At 43.0% G+C, this 17,455-nt stretch overlaps 2 protein-coding genes across 4 annotated transcripts in view; one reads left to right on the top strand and one right to left on the bottom strand.

The window, feature by feature from the left end:
- The window catches only part of CERKL (CERK like autophagy regulator), a 35,223-nt gene extending 30,218 nt beyond the window's left edge, over nucleotides 1–5,005 (top strand). For both annotated transcript variants that reach the window (XM_035133725.3, XM_088660497.1), the window contains exons 11-13: nucleotides 596–692; nucleotides 1,923–2,095; nucleotides 3,326–5,005. In XM_035133725.3, the coding sequence (XP_034989616.1) occupies nucleotides 596–692; nucleotides 1,923–2,095; nucleotides 3,326–3,407 (352 nt within the window). In that variant the 3' untranslated portion in view covers nucleotides 3,408–5,005. The remainder of the gene's footprint in view (nucleotides 1–595; nucleotides 693–1,922; nucleotides 2,096–3,325) is intronic.
- The window catches only part of ITGA4 (integrin subunit alpha 4), a 53,733-nt gene continuing 40,890 nt past the window's right edge, over nucleotides 4,613–17,455 (bottom strand). For both annotated transcript variants that reach the window (XM_035133756.3, XM_035133765.3), the window contains exons 22-28: nucleotides 15,940–16,030; nucleotides 14,498–14,605; nucleotides 13,563–13,682; nucleotides 10,716–10,835; nucleotides 10,195–10,293; nucleotides 8,231–8,350; nucleotides 4,613–6,316 (exon numbers count right to left, since the gene is read on the bottom strand). In XM_035133756.3, coding sequence (XP_034989647.3) covers nucleotides 6,209–6,316; nucleotides 8,231–8,350; nucleotides 10,195–10,293; nucleotides 10,716–10,835; nucleotides 13,563–13,682; nucleotides 14,498–14,605; nucleotides 15,940–16,030 — 766 coding nt within the window. In that variant the 3' untranslated portion in view covers nucleotides 4,613–6,208. The remainder of the gene's footprint in view (nucleotides 6,317–8,230; nucleotides 8,351–10,194; nucleotides 10,294–10,715; nucleotides 10,836–13,562; nucleotides 13,683–14,497; nucleotides 14,606–15,939; nucleotides 16,031–17,455) is intronic.

The raw sequence follows: 17,455 nt of genomic DNA, 5'->3' as shown, positions 1-17,455 counted from the left end.
CATAATGTTTGCAGAACTGAAGAGTGTGCCAGCGTTTTCCTGTTCCCACCTCTGCTTTTACCAGAAGGGTTTTTTGTTATCAAGGCAAATCACAACAGGTCAATTACTAAAGGCTGCCCCAAATGAGAGAGAAGGAAAGACAACAACAACAACAACAACAACAACAACAACAACAACAACAACAACAACAACAACAATTTATTATTTATACCCCGCCCATCTGGCTGGGTTTCCCCAGCCACTCTGGGCGGCTTCCAACCGAATATTAAAAACAGTACAGCATCAAACATTAACAACTTCCCTAAACAGGGCTGCCTTCAGTTGTCTTCTGAAAGTAGAATAGTTACTCCACAATCAGCACTGTGGAGGTGCTTGGACTGAGCATTTTAATTTTAAAATATTGGCATATGCTACAAATAATGGAACCACTAAAGTACTTCCGTTATTTAAAAAATTGTTAGCTTTTATTTCATTCTGAAAATAAGTGTAACCTGTAACCTCACTGATAATAAAAATAGACGATTCTGAATAAGTCAACAATGAGATCAAAGATAATTGTGTTAATTCAATATTTACTGAACTACGTCATTTTTAGATTGGATGATGGAAGCATTGCACTTATTGTTGTGCGGGACACTTCTCGTCCGGAGTTTGTTAAGCACCTGAAAAGATATTCTAGTGTGAAAAACCAGGTAAAGGTTTACTCTTATTATTTCTGCAACCCAAACGCGTTTAGATTAGATTCCTTTAATCGCTGTGAACAACAGAGGACACAGAAGATGGAAATGTGCACAGTACATCACCCCTCCCCCCAAAAGAGTATCTAAAGCATAACATGATGAAGCAGACAAAACTTTAAGATGGGAAGTAAATGCTCCAGGAGATAGTAGTGCCTTGGTAAGGAGACTTAACCTCCTGTCAGAGTAGATTAGCCCACTTTTATCTGATTTTTGAAAATCACCAATCAGACTAATACCGATTAGCCTATTTCCATCCATCTGTTGTGGTTTAGTTATATATGGTTCTTATATACAGGAGTTACTAGAGTGTAAAGCTGCTAAACTGATTTTTAAGAGGGGGTTGGGGGTGGTAAACCAGAAACACTATTGTATTTAAACAGAGACTTCACTGAGATTAAGGGCAAGTGGAGACCCTACGTTTTGTGGGTGGGATATATTTATTTTTAGTTTCACCTGTATGTAGAGCACAGGTGGATAACACAGCAGGCAACCCAGTATCAAACACCGCAATTTATCCACAAAGCTTAAGTATACATGTTTGAGAGTACATACATGTGTGCGTATCTACACACACACACAGAGCACTCATCCAGTTCAGTAGATCTGGAGTCTTGGGGAAGGGTCTTATCCAGATTCATTCTGTAGTGCTCAGCAGTGAAGAACATCACATTAAACTGGGTTGGGAATCCATTTTTGGGGGGGGGGGCTCTCAGCAGCCTCAGCTAGCATGGCAAATGGTTTGGGATGATTAAAGTTGTAGCCAGTGTGTTGAGTGTCCAGGCTAAGGCCACACTAAGGCATGTTGTCTTTGGGCACAAATTCTGGCTGATAAAGTGAACTGCAATGTGAGGCTTGGTGCAATGCATGCTGCCATAAATCCAAAGGAAAAGAAGGAGCTTTCCTTCAGCTTATTGAAGTGGGTAGGACAAGTCCTCTTTAGGAGTTATTGGTGGCAGGAAACATGAGAGTGGGGGGAAACTCAGGCTTTCTTGGTTCTTTTGCTTTTAAAACCACATGCTTAAGGAGATGCAGCTAAATTATATGGAGTCGTTTGAGATTATTACTCCATCTTTTTTCTTTAATGAAATGAAAGCATAAGGTAACACCAATCCTATAAAGGAGGGGGGGAGAGAAATGTCTTGTTGTATTTACAAAATTGTATCTTCTGTTTTTGTGTGTTAGTTCAATTTTCCATTTGTTGAAGCTTTCATTGTTGAAGAGGTAAAAGTCCAATCAAGAACTAGAAAGGAACACATCACTAGAAACAACTTGAATTCCATAGATCCTGAAGAAAAGACCTACCCATGGAATATAGATGGAGATTTAATGGAATGGCCATCAGAAGTTTGTGTCCGGTAGGGTGAAGTGTAGTGATTGATTGATTGTTGTAAGCACTGTGGTCCATTAATCAATGCCTGCTGTTCCTCTGCTTTTTAAAGTTTGGTGTGCTATAGTTCAAGACTTTGAACTAGAGAATTGGCAAGTTTATCAAAAACCATGTTGGGTCTTCTCCTTAAGCCCTGAATTCTTGCTCCATTTTCTGCATAGTCCTGATGGAGGTGCATAGATGCTATTGTAGCTCTGGAATTCCACACTGTACTTCTGCATGAGTCTTTCTGTAGCCACTATTCCATTAAGCAAAGTACTTTTTCCTTTTTCCTGGGACAATGGTAATATTGGGATCCTTGGGTGGGGTCTTTGCTTCTGACTCCAGCCTGATGCTGCTGGCTGAGCCCTGCTCAGTGCCTTTTTCTCTGCCTTCTTTATCTAGAACCGTACATGGGATGGGGAGAGCTTGCACATGATATAGAAGTAGAATCACACCAGCTCGGACCTATTGTTGATAGACCACATGTGAATTTTTGTAGGGTACAGACTGCATTTTTGTAGGGTACAGACTGTTAGGCCCGTATCCACTGTGCCAAAATTGGGCAGTGCAGATTTAAGATTATACCAATCCCTTCTTATGCACATTGGAAATGTGTGCCTAGATTTAGTGCTGAGTGACACATTTCAACATCATTTTATGATACACTGTTCTCTTTAATAAATGCTTTAGGCCATATCTAAGCAAATCGTATAGCCCTGTAGGCCAGAAAATGTCACAAAATTGCAGTTGGATTTTACTTCCTTGCTGCATTCTGTTCCTGTGCCTGTTGTGATTGCGTAGCAAAACCATCAGCAGGCCACTGAAACCAGTATGAGATTCATGCTATAGTCCAGTTCTAGCTGATAACATTGGTTTATTTCTCATGAAGGACAGACTTCGAAGTCTCTGCCCTTGAAAATACATTTGTGCTGCATTTAGTATTGATACAACATAGTTCAGAGTCAATTCAATTTTACCGAGCTTGCTTGCTACATGAATGACCCATTCATATTAATTCCATACACAAATATCCCAGGCACTAAGGCGGAACCATATAATCTAGGGAAGTAACTTTATGAGGAATGTTTAGATTGTAATAGGAAGAGGATTTTTAAATTTTCTGTAGTTTATCCTGTGTGTAAATCTGTGCTCAGATAAAATGTCATGGCAATACTGCAGAGAAGTAATGGATTTCCTGTTTTCTTCCTATTGCCAGGGTACATCCCCGATTAATTAATCTATATGGCAAGAGTGTTGATGCAGTGGATAATCTAAAAGGATCATGCAGCTGTCTTTAGAAACAATTTAGGAAGAGGAAGTATGGATTTTGCTGCTAAATCGAACAACTCAGTTGTATAGGATATGACTGATGCAGATTGAAACCCAAGCTTGGATGAGGCAAATCCCCAACGCATACTTATTTCTGCAGGAAAACTGAATGATTTTTATATACTTGATTGACATTTTTCAGAGACTGAGGAGAGGGGCTGCAGAGATATGCTGCACAGGTAAGGAAGGCCTTCTGGCAGTTCCCTCGCTACGAGAAACCAAGTTACAGGGAACCAGGCAGAGGGCCTTCTCGGTGGTGGCACCCACCCTGTGGAATGCCCTCCCACCAGAGGTCGAAGAGAACAACAATTACCAGACCTTTAGAAGGCATCTCAAGGCAGCCCTGTTTAGGGAAGCTTTTAATGTTTGATGGATTTCTGTATTTTTATATTTTGTTGGAAGCCGCCCAGAGTGGCTGGGGGAACCCGGCCAGATGGGCTGGGTATAAATAATAAATTATTATTATATTATTATTATTTAAGCCGCTCCACCTAAGCACACTCTAGGCAGGGTAGCATTCTTCACTCAAGCTCCCATGCATTTCTCAGTGAGTCTAGCTTTTCCCATTACAGTGGTACCTCGACATCCAAATGCTTCGACTTCCGAAGGTTTCGACTTCCGAAGTCGACAACCCCGGAAGTCTTTTTGCCGCGTGCGCGGTCCGCGCATGCGCAGAAGCGCAAAATTGTGCTTTGCACATGTGCGGTACAGGTGCTTCAACATCCGAAGACCTTGACTTACGAAGAGCGCCACGGAACAGATCGTCTTCATAAGTTGAGGTACCACTGTAATTTTTATGACTTCCATTGTTTCAGTTCTGCAAACCATTCTGCACATTTCTGTACTGCTGAAAAAAGTGTGTTCCATTAAAAGTTTAAGACGACCCTTAAACTTTATCTTCAATCACTCCCTAATGCAAATAATTAAGAAAAATACTTAATTTTGGATTGTGGCCCTGTGAGATCCAATTACAGTTGAGTAAACATGTTGTAGCATAACTGTACTTGCACCTTTTGGCTGCATTCCTGTGCATGCTTACCTGAGAGTAAGTCCACCTGAATACAGTAGGATTTTCTTCTTATTTAATATGATTGCACTGGTAATCTTCAAGGTGGGGGCGAGACAACAAAACTAATTTTGCCAAGTAAGTATTTCAGTGTAAAAGTGACAAATATTTCAAATACAAAAAAATTGAATTTATTAAAGTTGAACTCTGAGTAGTTACAATTGATATGTGGATTTATTTATTTTTAACTGGCAGAGCATTTTGAACTGATATGCTATCACATCTTATTTGTATACAAAATTTATTGTTATTTTCATAATGACACTTTTATCCTTGTTTGTAAGTTAAATTGTGACAACTTTCTAAATATTTGTGCATCATTGAATTGGTAAAAAAATGTAGATCCAGATCACTTTTGTACCAAGTTTCAGAGTGTTTAATGCTGTTTTAAACTTTGAGGTATACTTTGTGACAGCACAATGATTTGGGGGTTAAAGTGCAGTGTTTCACCTGTCTCGAACCCTATTTTAAAAGATAATTAAAATATATTGAACAACAAAATCTGCTCTAAATATTATTTCAGACTTCTTTATATAAACCTGCTCTTAAACAAAATAAATAGAATGAAAGGAATGTGACTGCTACATTTCCCTGATTAAAGAAGTCAGTGGGAGAATAATTACTTCAGTATATCCAATTAGAACATCCAAATTAAAATTATATATGTTAAACTGGAATCTAAAGACTGCACATAATAATAATCATAGATGCCTGGATCTCAAGGTTTTATTCTATGAACACACGCAGCTTCATTTCACAGAAGGTGAGCTCTGCATAGGTGGTGGGGCTTCTTTGGTTGGGACAGCTGTCTTGTGAATAAAAATTCCTCCTATTCGGTAAGGATCCTGCAGTCTTGAGTTTCATAAGGGGCAGACATAGCCAAGCTTCTGAAATGCTGGAGAGATGGAAACCTCTCCTGTCAGGGAGTTTGGGGACAGGGCCATCTCAAAATCCTGTGCTGAATCTCATCCACCATCGCCAGGGAAAGGGCCAGGGTCTTGGATTTACTCCTAAACCGCTGTCACCTTCAGAAAGTAGATGCTGTGTTGTGGCACAAAGATCAATTTCACATGCACATGTTGGGGTAGAGGAGGGTGAAACGGCTGTGCTCGTGTTGTGTCTTGGGTCCAGGTTTCCCCTGGAAAAATGCCCAATTTGTTTGCAGCCCTACAAGTCCATGATAATATGGGGAAGAAAAAGGCCATACACTGATTATGCAGATGACCAAATTCATCTAATTTAGTAGGGTCCCTTTCATACGGATGTACGTTAGATAACTTAAGCTCTGATATAGATAGAAGAAAAAAAGCTGTGCGTTTTTAATCATATAAAAATGTACAGTTAGTTGCTGCATCCCAAGCCTGTTCATAATGTTGTTCCTTTTTATATATTCAGCTGAATCCCTGGGCATTGGAACTATGCACTCTTAATTCAAGTATGATTCAACTGGCCAAAATTCGTTTTTTAGCAAGTAGTTGCTCTTCCATAGTGTTTTCGCTGGGTTTTCTTCATCATTGGTGGTGTTGCTTCTATTTGCCATTTTTCTTCAGACATCCTACGATTTGTATTGTAGGAAGCTGAGAACGGCGAAATCTTTCTTTTCACTTGGATATATCTATGGCAAGGATTTATGACTTGTCAATTCTTGCAAATGGTGCCTTCGGTTGAAAAAAATTATTATTCATGTACTATGTAGAATAACTTTTAATCATTGTCACTGGTGTCCTCTTGTTTGCTGTTTATAAAGCTCCAGCTTTCTCTTCCATTCTGTTCTCGAGGAAGAAGTTTATATTTTCTTGTAAAGAAACCAACCTAGAAGACAATTTTAGAACCTATGAAGAAGATGTTGGCAACTAAAAATAAAATTAACGATTTTACTATACCGTAGTATCTTCGCTTACGTAACCCTCTGGTTATGTAAACTTCGGAATGCGTATGCGGCAAACCCAGAAGTATTTTATTGGGTTTTGCTGCACGCATGGGCAGAAACTGTCTCTCCGGTTGCGAAAACCTCGGGATCCGGCCAGACCTCCGGAACGGATCCCGTCCGCAACCAGAGGTACCATTGTAATGTTAAATGAGTGGGCATGATCAAAAGGTAAGTACTTTTCAAAAAGAAATATAAAAATGAATAATATTTTAACAGGTTCCAAAATGTATCCAAAACAAGGTTTTGAAATAAAGAAAGAAAATTGGGAGAGACTTGAGTACATCTTTGAAAATAAATGTGTAGACACAGAAGGGAAAAAATGCTGAAGATTGTTTAAACAGCAGCTGCTAAGTTATTTTTGGCCCTTATCTGTGTGGACAGAGCCCTCTTCCACTGAATTAAAGCAGCCCTGATCACTGCTATTGTCTGTGTAAGCAGAGTCTTCTTCCAAAGCTGAGCTAGTTAGCGTTCCAAACTCGCATTGCTCTAGGTGCACTTTGCAACAGGGAATTTCATTAATGCAAGCAGTTTTTGAGCTCTGGATGCAGTTGCACCTAAGATTACAGATTAAAACAGCAGAGTGGAAGGAAAGGGGGAACTTTCTGCCTCCCCACTTCCAGCTACTCTCTGAAGACGGAAGAAGAGACCATCTTAAGCATATTAGGGGGAGTGGGCAGGGGAAGGACTAGACCATGTAAAAAACGAACATAGTATTTTAGCTGCAGTTCATTCATTTTCAGCTTTGTATTCTTATAGAAAAGTGTGCCTAGACATTCCAATGTTGCGCCCATAACCTAGGTTTAAGGTGCCATTTAGCTCCTAGCTTTCACATCTCAGTTTCTAACACTAACTAATGTGTGCCCTCCCCAGATGTTCCTGGACCGCAACTCCCACTAACTAATGGGATATAGAATCCAACAACAGCTGGTGGAACCACATGATTTAAACAAAAAGGAAAATTTGGGGGTGGCTGTTCAGGAAGTAGCACTATCAGTTTCCAGAAAGCATTCTCTTCAGCGGTTGACAATAAATAATCAACACAAATGGCACTGTAAACTGCAGAATGTCTCTCATGCATCAAAGGCCATTATTTGGTAAGATAAAGGTAAAGGGACCCCTGAACATTAGGCCCAGTTGCGGACGACTGGGGTTGCGGCGCTCATCTCGCTTTACTGGCTGAGGGAGCCGGCATACAGCTTCCGGGTCATGTGGCCAGCATGACTAAGCCGATTCTGGCGAACCAGAGCAGCACACGGAAACGGCGTTTACCTTCCCGCCAGAGCGGTCCCTATTTATCTACTTGCACTTTGACATGTTTTCGAACTGCTAGGTTGGCAGGAGCTGGGACTGAACAATAGGAGCTCACCCAGTCGTGGGGATTCGAACTGCCAACCTTCTGATTTGCAAGCCCTAGGCTTTGTTGTTTAACCCACAGCGCCACCCGCATCCCTTAATGGTAAGATAGATATGAGTTAAAGGCTTTGTTGCCTAACTTTACCCCAAAAGTCTGGCTCTGCAGATGTGATAACTTACCAGTGACTGTTTTAGAAATTAAAATGGGAGCTTTTCCAGGGAAGAAAAGCTTCTCATTCCTCAACCCATGTAATAACCAAAGCCTCCTTCCAATGAGAAAAAGAACTTTTAAAAAATCATTCAAATGAGTATAAAAGCTGCATTTTAGAATAAATTTGTGGGCATTGGGATAGCAAGGGTGACTCTTCCATTGTGATGAGATCTAGGGGAAAAAACCAGTCCTAAAAGCAAATAGATGTATGAATTAAATCTGCAGTACTTACCTTCCATAAAATATGTGCAAGAATCAAAAGCAAAGCAATTCCAACTAGTGAACCCATTCCAATGAGCAACATTGTTACACTCGGTTTTGGTTTTTGGTTATGAAGTCCCTCCAGAATGACCTACACAAATAAAGAACATCCAGCAGTTAACCATCAAGGATTCCATAGAGGCTGTACCAGGTTTCTCATACACACAAAGTTATATGGCTTGTATCCTTCAGGGTGTACTGTGTTTCTCACATTTTAAGACGTGCCTATAAAATAAGCCATGGCACGATTTTCTGGAGGCAATAAAATATAAGGCATCCCCCCAAAATAAGACATGCTGGGGTATGGTTAGTGGTGGGAGCAGGTCTGCATGGCGCTTCTGCAGCGCGCACCTCGCCGAGCACTGCTGTCTCTCCCGGGTCCTGCTCAATCGGGACTCCGTGCGGTGCGCACTGCTGTCTTTGCCGGCTCCCGCTGAGGTGGAAGTGAAAGCGGGGAGGGTGTTTGGCCCCATTAATAGAGGGAGCCGAACGTAGCGGGGGGCGAGTCAGCGCGGTGGCTGAGCTTTTCGTATAAGGTGAGGGCTGAGGGGATGATGCTGTGGGGCGGAGGGTGGGAGAGCGAGAGACACAGAGAGGGCGGGGGCGGAGGTTGTTCCGGATCTACGGCTGCTGGGCCCGGTGCTGGGTGCAAGGCCCCGGGTGCGGCGGTCTCGGCTCGCTCACCGGGACTGAAGGAGAGGAGGCTGGGTGCGGCTCCGTTAACGGTGCCTGAGTGGCTGCTTCTCCTGCCGCTCGCCTCTTCACTGGGTTCTGCGTTTGCTGAGGGATTTGGGGCGTCAAGGAGCGGCTGACTGGGCCCCGCCCTGGTCTAGGAAGGCGGGGAGCAAAATCGGGTCGGTTTTTTTTTGCAGCGCAGGGGTGGTGGTGGGGGGATATTTTACCCGCTTTGCTATCCTCCGCCTGTGTGTAACAGGAATGGGTCTCCTTCACGAACACCGGCAGTGCCTGTGTGGCAGACCCGGCAGGAGAAGCCCGGGGCGGGGGGGGAGGGTTGGTTCCTCTTTCCTCGTCTGGCTCCCTCCTTCCCTTCCACCAGCGCCCTCCCCAGAACAAAGAAACGTGGGAAAGGGGCCGCCCTCCCCCAGGGTCCTGTCACGGTGCGGGTCGCCCGGGACCCTTCGGCTCCCGAGTCCTTGGGAAGCTCTGGAAGGTGAGAGCTGAGGAACAGCTTGCAAGCCCAGCCCAAGTTCCTTCTCCCCGCCCCTCCCGGCCAAACAATAAAGCTTCCCGTAGCTGCCGGCTCAAGCAAGGCATGTTGGATGACTTACCGGTGGTGGTGTTAGCCCTGTTCGTGTTATTGCGAACTTTTGTAGCCTTTGCTCTCTTCTCCACTTTTCCCGTTTAGCACAGTGCTGAGTCCCGACTGAGCGGGAGCTGGCAAAGATAGCAGCGCGCGCAGCGCCGAGCCCCGACCCAGCGGGAGCCGGCAAGGGCAGCAGCGCGCGCCGCACTGAGCCCGACCCAGCAAAACTCTCTGAAAGCTTAATACTGGTAAAAAATTAAAAAGCTTAACAAAAAAAAATAAGACATCCCCTGAAAATAAGCCGTGGTGTGTTTTTTTGGAGGAAAAATAAATATAAGACGTGTCTTAAAATGTGAGGAACACGGTATAAATTAGACAGTCAGGTTGTGTATCCCCACCAGTGACCAGAGGAGGAACGGCAGCTAGGAGGAGCACAGAAATAAGAAACACTATGCTGCACTTCCATCAGCACAACCAGATGAACTTTTTTCCAGCTGAAAACAGCTAAGGGTTTGGCGGATCGCTTAACCATTTTTGTGCCTTTTGTGGCAACAGCTGTGTGGTTTTTTAATTGTATTTTTACAGACACACCATGGACCACCTGAATGAAGTTCGTATGCGCCTGGCCTAAATACTGCTTCCCTAATCAAATGCTGTTTAAAAATACTTACATATGTTGTTTGCTTGTCCTTGTGCAGTTCAATGACTTTAGGATTCTGATCTGCTGAAACACTCGCTTTTACTTCAAATGTAAGTGCTGAAGCTGCGTCCTGTTTTTGAAAAGGTAGGTTTATACCACTTGGAGGGAACAGATGAAAGACACTTTGAAATGTTAAACTGAAGTGCGCATGCACACGAAAGCTCATACCAATAACAAACTTAGTTGGTCTCTAAGGTGCCACTGGAAGGAATTTTTTGATTGTTTCTTTCAACTACGGCAGACCAACATGGCTACCTACCTGAGTTTATAAATATAAGCTCAGGAACCCACTTAGGCCATGCAGGCAATGTTAAGCACTTTTCAGGTCCCATTTATCTGAGCAGGAGGGAGGAAGAAATTAAGCACATGCTTTAGTCCATGCCACTGAGCCCTATAAGCACAAAAACCACTAATGGATTTTGCCCTATGTGAGGCTTCTGACCCTTGAGTACATGCATTTAATTACGATTATTCAAAGATGAAAATATTCACCATATTCAACACTGAAGGAGTTGCTTCCAGCTGAACGTGAACAGTTGCTTCTTTCCCGTTTTCCATATTCCCAAAATTGCAAAATATTTGCAAACAGAATGAGTCATCTTTCATACAGTACTTCAGAAGAAAGAGAGAAATTGTATGAGATGCAACTTATACTCAGCTATTATTTTTTTTAAAAAAAAAAATAGACTGGCTGACTACCCTTATGCAGGGGGTAACAAGTTTCTCTGAGCAATTGCCACTGTTTCGGAGACATTTGGAGATAGGCTATAATTCTTTCTGCTTCTGTTACTTTGGAGTTTGCTTGGAAAAGTTTCAGCAAGGACTTGCCTGGTTATGCTGTTTCTCATAAAAGGCTACCAGTAATGTTGTTCATTGTTCTAAATCTTCCCACACTATTTCTTTTGCAAACCTAGCTTGCTAGAATATAGCTTTCTAGATGCATCCACAAATGTGGTTTTGTCATTTTTATCTATCCTCACAAAGCTGGGTTTTCTCCTAGTCCTATCTGATGATGATGGGGGTTGAACATGGGACCTTCTGCTTGCACAGCAGATGCTATACCACTAAGCTTCCCTCCTTCCCAGGGATTTCAATGTTTAGGTAAGCTTCTGATGAAGGCCTCATCATCCACACAGAATATTCTCCATCTCCTAAAATCGTGGTTCCCTCTCCTACCCCTGGAGCTAACCATGGTTAGCTTTGAAGCAAAGTTTGCAACCAAAGTTATAAAAGTTGGTTCACATAGTCTGATCACACCTTCTTAAAGGGGAGAAGTGGGGAATGTACGCATTGAAGAAGAGGCAGTGTGCAAGCCCATGGCTGCCTCTTGATTTCTTAACCATAGTTGGGCTGATATAGACACCAGCTTTCTGATCTTTCTCACAAAACATTTCTGAAGCACCAGGGGCTATGCCAAAAGTGCCTCAGATATGGATGCCCCAAGCTTAATTTTGAAACACCAGTTTAATGAACATTGCAAATGCCAAGCCATTTCTGGTAGATACATTGCATTTACTGTTTGGCCACGTAGGGAAACTTGGCTACATGGAGTTTGAGTGCTTCCTTTGCTTTGCACCAGAGGTGGGTACCAGACCCATCACATTCACTGAGGAAGCTAAAAAATATGGCTACTGTTAAGATGTTGATGCAGGGATTGGGAACAGCATAGCCTAGCCACACAGGGGGCTTTCCAGATAGGCAGATGATGAGCCAGTCCCTTGCTACAGCATTTTAAGGACTATTGTCAAGAGATACATAGACCTGCCTTCCTGCCATTGCCAGCTACTGCAGATAGCTAGAGGGTTGTTAATTTTAGAGGATAAACAGGGAGCATCTGGACAGCAAATTGATTTTAGATATTATGGCAAGTCCCTACATGGCAGTTAAAAAAGGTAAAGGGACCCCTGATCATTAGGTCCAGTCGTGACCGACTCTGGGGTTGCGCACTCATCTCGCATTATTGGCCAAGGGAGCCGGCGTATAGCTTCCAGGTCATGTGGCCAGTATGACAAAGCCACTTCTGGCGAACCAGAGCAGCACATGGAAACGCCGTTTACCTTCCCGCTGTAGCGGTTCCTATTTATCTACTTGCATTTTGATGTGCTTTCGAACTGCTAGGTTGGCAGGAGCTGGGACCAAGCAACGGGAGCTCACCCCGTCACAGGGATTCGAACCGCCGACCTTCTGATCAGCAAGCCCTAGGCTCAGTGGTTTAACCACAGCGCCACCTGGGTCCCATACATGGCAGTTACTAAAGCCCTAAATATGACTGGGTCTTTCAGTATATTTGTATAGCCAAAGTGGCTGGCAGGCCTTGCAGCTTTAAAAACCACTTAAATGCAAAAAACAAAACATGCAGAATTCAGCAACCAAGGATTTTTAAAACTTGGTTATGTGTTGATTACACCTTCCTTTAAAAAAGGGGGGGCTGTCACAAAAGGTTGTTGTTGTTTAGTCGTTTAGTCGTGTCCGACTCTTCGTGACCCCATGGACCATAGCACGCCAGGCACTCCTGTCTTGCACTGCCTCCCGCAATTTGGTCAAACTCATGTTCGTAGCTTCGAGAACACTGTCCAACCATCTTGTCCTCTGTCGTCCCCTTCTCCTAGTGCCCTCAATCTTTCCCAACATCAGGGTTAGGAAGTTCAATATTCTACAGTGCCAGCTTGCCATTTACAGGGTCTGAGTAAACTCTTTATCTGGCTCTCACCACTTTGAAGGCATTAATTACATGTATGACCAACTTGCAATGTTTTGAGAAATCTTGATTTCAATCCTTAATTGATTTTAAAATGCTTCAAAAGGAGGCTCTTGTTCTTATTTTGTTGATTCTTTTCACAGCTCACATTCCCCATCTGAAAGTACTGAAGCATAAGCACCATCTTTTCTTATCCTTTGCTTTTTTTATGTCCAAAGTTTACCATTTTAACTATTACGTACCCCAGCCTTGCCACAAACACCTCTTTCTTCTACACATGATCAAACCCAGTTTTCTGATACCAAAATCTGCTCATCTAATTAACATGAACATGCAATATAAAAGTGTGGAACAGGAAGTCATAATGGGTTGGCTCCAGAGTGTCCCCCTCCTGCAAATAAAAGGGACTGAGATCCAGGAGAGGAACAACAGGGTGGGAAATTATTTTTTACCAATTCCCCCTCCCCTTTACAGCCCCTTCCTCAAATCTTCTACAACAGCTTTAAAGGGGCTACAAGGATGCAAGGAACAATGTATTCCCCTTCCATTGGTAGCATTCCATGAATGGATTCTGCTCCTGGACATTCTGGATTCAAACCCATCTCTCTAACAAAATTGATTGAATAAAGTCAAGAAATTACCAGCCCCCTCTTATCAAGCTTCGTAAAGAATGTAATGAGATCTTGCAATATATTTCCATTTGTCTCTGGCAAGGTACAGTCTCTTATATGCTTCTTGTATGTACAGTTTCCATCAGTTGTCTAAAAAAGGAACAAAAGCCAAGTTAAATTGTAGTTTCTAAACCTTGGGTGGTATTCCACACTGGTCCTACTCAAGAGTAGACTCAGACATTAATGGACATGGCTAACATATTCATTTATTCCAGTAGGTCTTCTCTGAGTTGAATTACTGCCCCTTGTGCACACTTTTACTCTATAAACACATTTAAGCTGCAATCCTAACCCTGTCTGCTCATAAACCCTACTGAACTCATAAGAGTAAACCACATTGTTTTTAATAGCCCTTTAAATAATAGAATGATAGAATTGTAGGGTTGGAAGGGACCCAGAGGGTCATCCAGTCCAACCCTCTGCAATTCAGGAATCTCAACTGAAGCATAAGTTTTAATACAGATAGCTTTGGGAAGAGAGAATGAATGAATGAATGGGTCCAGTGTATAACCTTTATCCATGGCTAAATTTGCCCCATCTTTTCCTCAAACTATGCTGAAAGGAGGGGGTGGGTTTGTGAATAAATGTAGGGCCAAACTAGCTGAAATGTGGGCTCTCTGCCACCGCAACAAATAGGGATGAGGCAGCCGGAGGAGAATTTTCAGTCCTTACTGGTGGGATTTTAAACAACTATTTACCAAGCTGCCCTATGGAAAGGACACAAAGCGGATGGACTCAAGATGTCTGACACATGCAGATCTTTGTACCTGTACATCTGGCATGTAAGGCGCCTTGTGTGACACAGCAGCACAATCCCTACTGGTTACACAGCTGCAAACGTCTCAGTATTTCACTGCTTTGATACAACCTTCCTACTTGCCATACATAGAATAAACCAGGCATACCTGGACATCCAGAATATTAAACAACTTGATTTCTCTAGGAACAAAAGAATTGGGTATCTGTATCACCAGGCTTACACCAGGAGCCATGCTTAGTCCCGGATTGCTGACCTAAGGAGTAAAGAACACCATTATGGCAGAATCTCATCTGAAACTGGAAATCAAACCAGACTCTTAACTTACATAATACCTGCTATTTTTGCTCTCTGAAACACAAACATTTGAAAGATATGTTCACGTACCCAGTTTTTATATTTAAAAACCAGTTTTTATATTATTATATCATTAAAATATAATCTTATATTTCATATCATTTTTAAAGGAGGTGAGCCATCATAAGACTTCCAGAAATGAGGTAAATTTGAAGTAGAAATGATGGTAAGAGATTACACAAGTAGGAATAGCGGCCTGTGACAAAAATGTTGCTGTTTGAAAGTGCTGTTCAGGATTCCAGCTACTCTGTGTCCCCCCCCCCCCCCCCCGGTTTTCCTCCCTCCCACAACAGCCATTCAGCATTCTGTACCTACCGCTCTGGGCTTCTTTTTGGAAGGAAAGAAATTAGGAGGTGGAATGGACACACTACTGTCACAACACAGCTACATTAAATTCTTTAAGGTCTCCATTGATACCTCGTGGACAATGTTTTTCCCCTGTCCCGAGGGACATTTAAAAAGAGTTTGCCCCTGTAAACCAGGAAGCAGCCTTTTCAGGAAGCGACCTTTGGGAAGAAGGGTGGCACAAAATTCAATAATTATTCATGCAGCCCCCCACGCGTCATGCAACATACCACCACTCGGTGTAGGATGTTAAGGCTGGGCCTGTTAAAAATCCAAAGGGTTAAAGAGCTGTTTAGTGAAGGAATCTAGAGGGTGAGGTGGGAGGGATGAACAGAGATCCACTTAGTGGCAGTAGCGAGCAGAAAGAGGTTTGGCTGGTTTGCTTGCCTCCCTTCCCTCTCATGGTGCAGGGCTACAACCCGTCTTGTCACAATATACGTTCTATTTTTCTCGCTATCTCAGAATTAAATTATTATGGGGCTGAGCATGAGTCCACACACCCCCTTTTAGGCTCCCCCCTGCAGAATTCTTATGTGTTTTTCTCGGTGCAAATGTGGCCTTTCCCACCATCACATTTGTGACTGGAATAATGGCAAAAACTGCATGTTTTTATTACTTAACCTTAGAAAGCAACTTTGACAAAACAGTTAATTTTTCACCTGGGGAACTTTTGAAGGAACTGTGTTCCAAGAATAGTCCAAGGAGATATAATTGAAAGAGGCACCGCAGGCATAGCCTTACTGGCTCAGAGAGTGTCCAGCTTTATTGAAATCAGCTTAACCTAGCAAGGAAAAGCTCCCCCACCCCCCATGAAGTGATAAATTTCATTTAATTCGCTTTTCGAAGGCGCCGAGAACAGAAAATGTGTCTGTAAGAAATATCTCTTACATGGAAAGTGAAGTTTATCGTCTCCTTTACGCAGGTAACTGGTGAATTTTCCTCACTGGGTCCATAAACAAATGACGATGGAGATACAGATCTACAAAAAAAGTGTTTCCCAAAAGAAATGGTAGAAAATAAATCTTGATTAAATCCTTACCAGTGCATCCATTGTCAATTAGCTTCCTTAAGTACCATTTGCTACACATCTGGAATCCCAGGCCACCAGAATGGAAGTCAGCTCACAGGCAGCCGAATTCTAGTTATAGTAGCTGCCTGCAAGAGGCAAGTATAACAGGGTATCCAGCTCTAGGAATGCAGGCTCTTCTGCCAACTGTGCTGAGGGAGTCAGGCACAGCTGGTGTTTATGCACTGCTGGCTAACTGGGCGGCAATCCCGCTCAGCCAGTGAGGCACTGATCAATTGAGGGGGGGGGCTCCGACTGCCCCGTTTAAACTTATTTTTTTGGCAGGCAAGCCCACTCTGCAGCCCAATCAGCTGGGGAAATCCCCCAAATTGCCAGCTGGACACATGTGCCCTGGCTAGCATGGATGGCCACAGAATGCAAGGGGCCCCAACCTCTGCCCCACCTGGGAAAGGGGTAAGCAGCCATTCTCTACACTGCATGGTGGTGCCTCTCTAGGATTTCAAAGAGAATTCTTTTCCAGTCCGAGACGCCGGTGACTGAACTGGAGGCCTTCTGGATGCTCTACCATCCAACCTCTCTTCCCTTTCAGAAACCCTCTGGTCCCTCTTTACTTACAGAGGTTTCCTGCTTCAACTGCAATCCGTCTGCCCTTGTTTGTTAAGAGAACCCCATCTCCCAAATAGCTCAATATTCTAAGCTCTTCTGAGAGTTTCTAAGCCATGAAAAGGTAACAAGGTTGCAGAAACATTGACAGTGAAATCCTAAAGGCATGGAAATGGTGTGGGAGATTGAAGTCAAACAGAACTATGCATAAGAACTAGTTAGTACATGAAGGGGTTAAGACTCAGTATATGAAGGGGTTCAGAGACTCAGTTAAGTCATGCTCCCTCTTCTCTGATGAGAGAGGAAGTGAAGCCTCTTCTTGTCCCTTCTCTCTCCATGCCATGTAACTGACCAAGGCAGATACGGCAAAGCTTTGTTCTAAGCTTAGAATACATGCTTGAAACCATATTTCTGCATTTTCTACCCAAGAGTATTCTGCCCATGTTCTTTCTGCTTAGATAAATTCACAAATGAGACCTTTGAATCTATAAGTAAAGCATTTTTAAACTTACACTGTGTGGTTTGCTCATTGCAAGAGGGGTAGAAATAGAGGAGCGCTTTGCAAGCAGACTAAATGGGTTATGCAAAAGGTTTAACAGCCTACACTCCTTAGGCTTCACTGTGCTGCTTGACTTTGTGAGTTTAAATTCTGCCCACTGGGACTCTCTCCTGTTGAAGAGTCTGTTGAGCCCCACATTTTGAATCCAGGCACCCAGCCAATCATTTTGTTATTCAGCCCTCACATATGGGTCACAGGGGTTCATATTTTGCTCC

Source organism: Zootoca vivipara, chromosome 1, assembly GCF_965207765.1.
Source record: "Zootoca vivipara chromosome 1, rZooViv2.hap1.1, whole genome shotgun sequence".
NCBI classification, from domain to species: Eukaryota; Metazoa; Chordata; class Lepidosauria; order Squamata; family Lacertidae; genus Zootoca; species Zootoca vivipara.
Note: the sequence above shows the minus strand (reverse complement) of the source record. Positions and strands in the feature narration are given on the sequence as shown.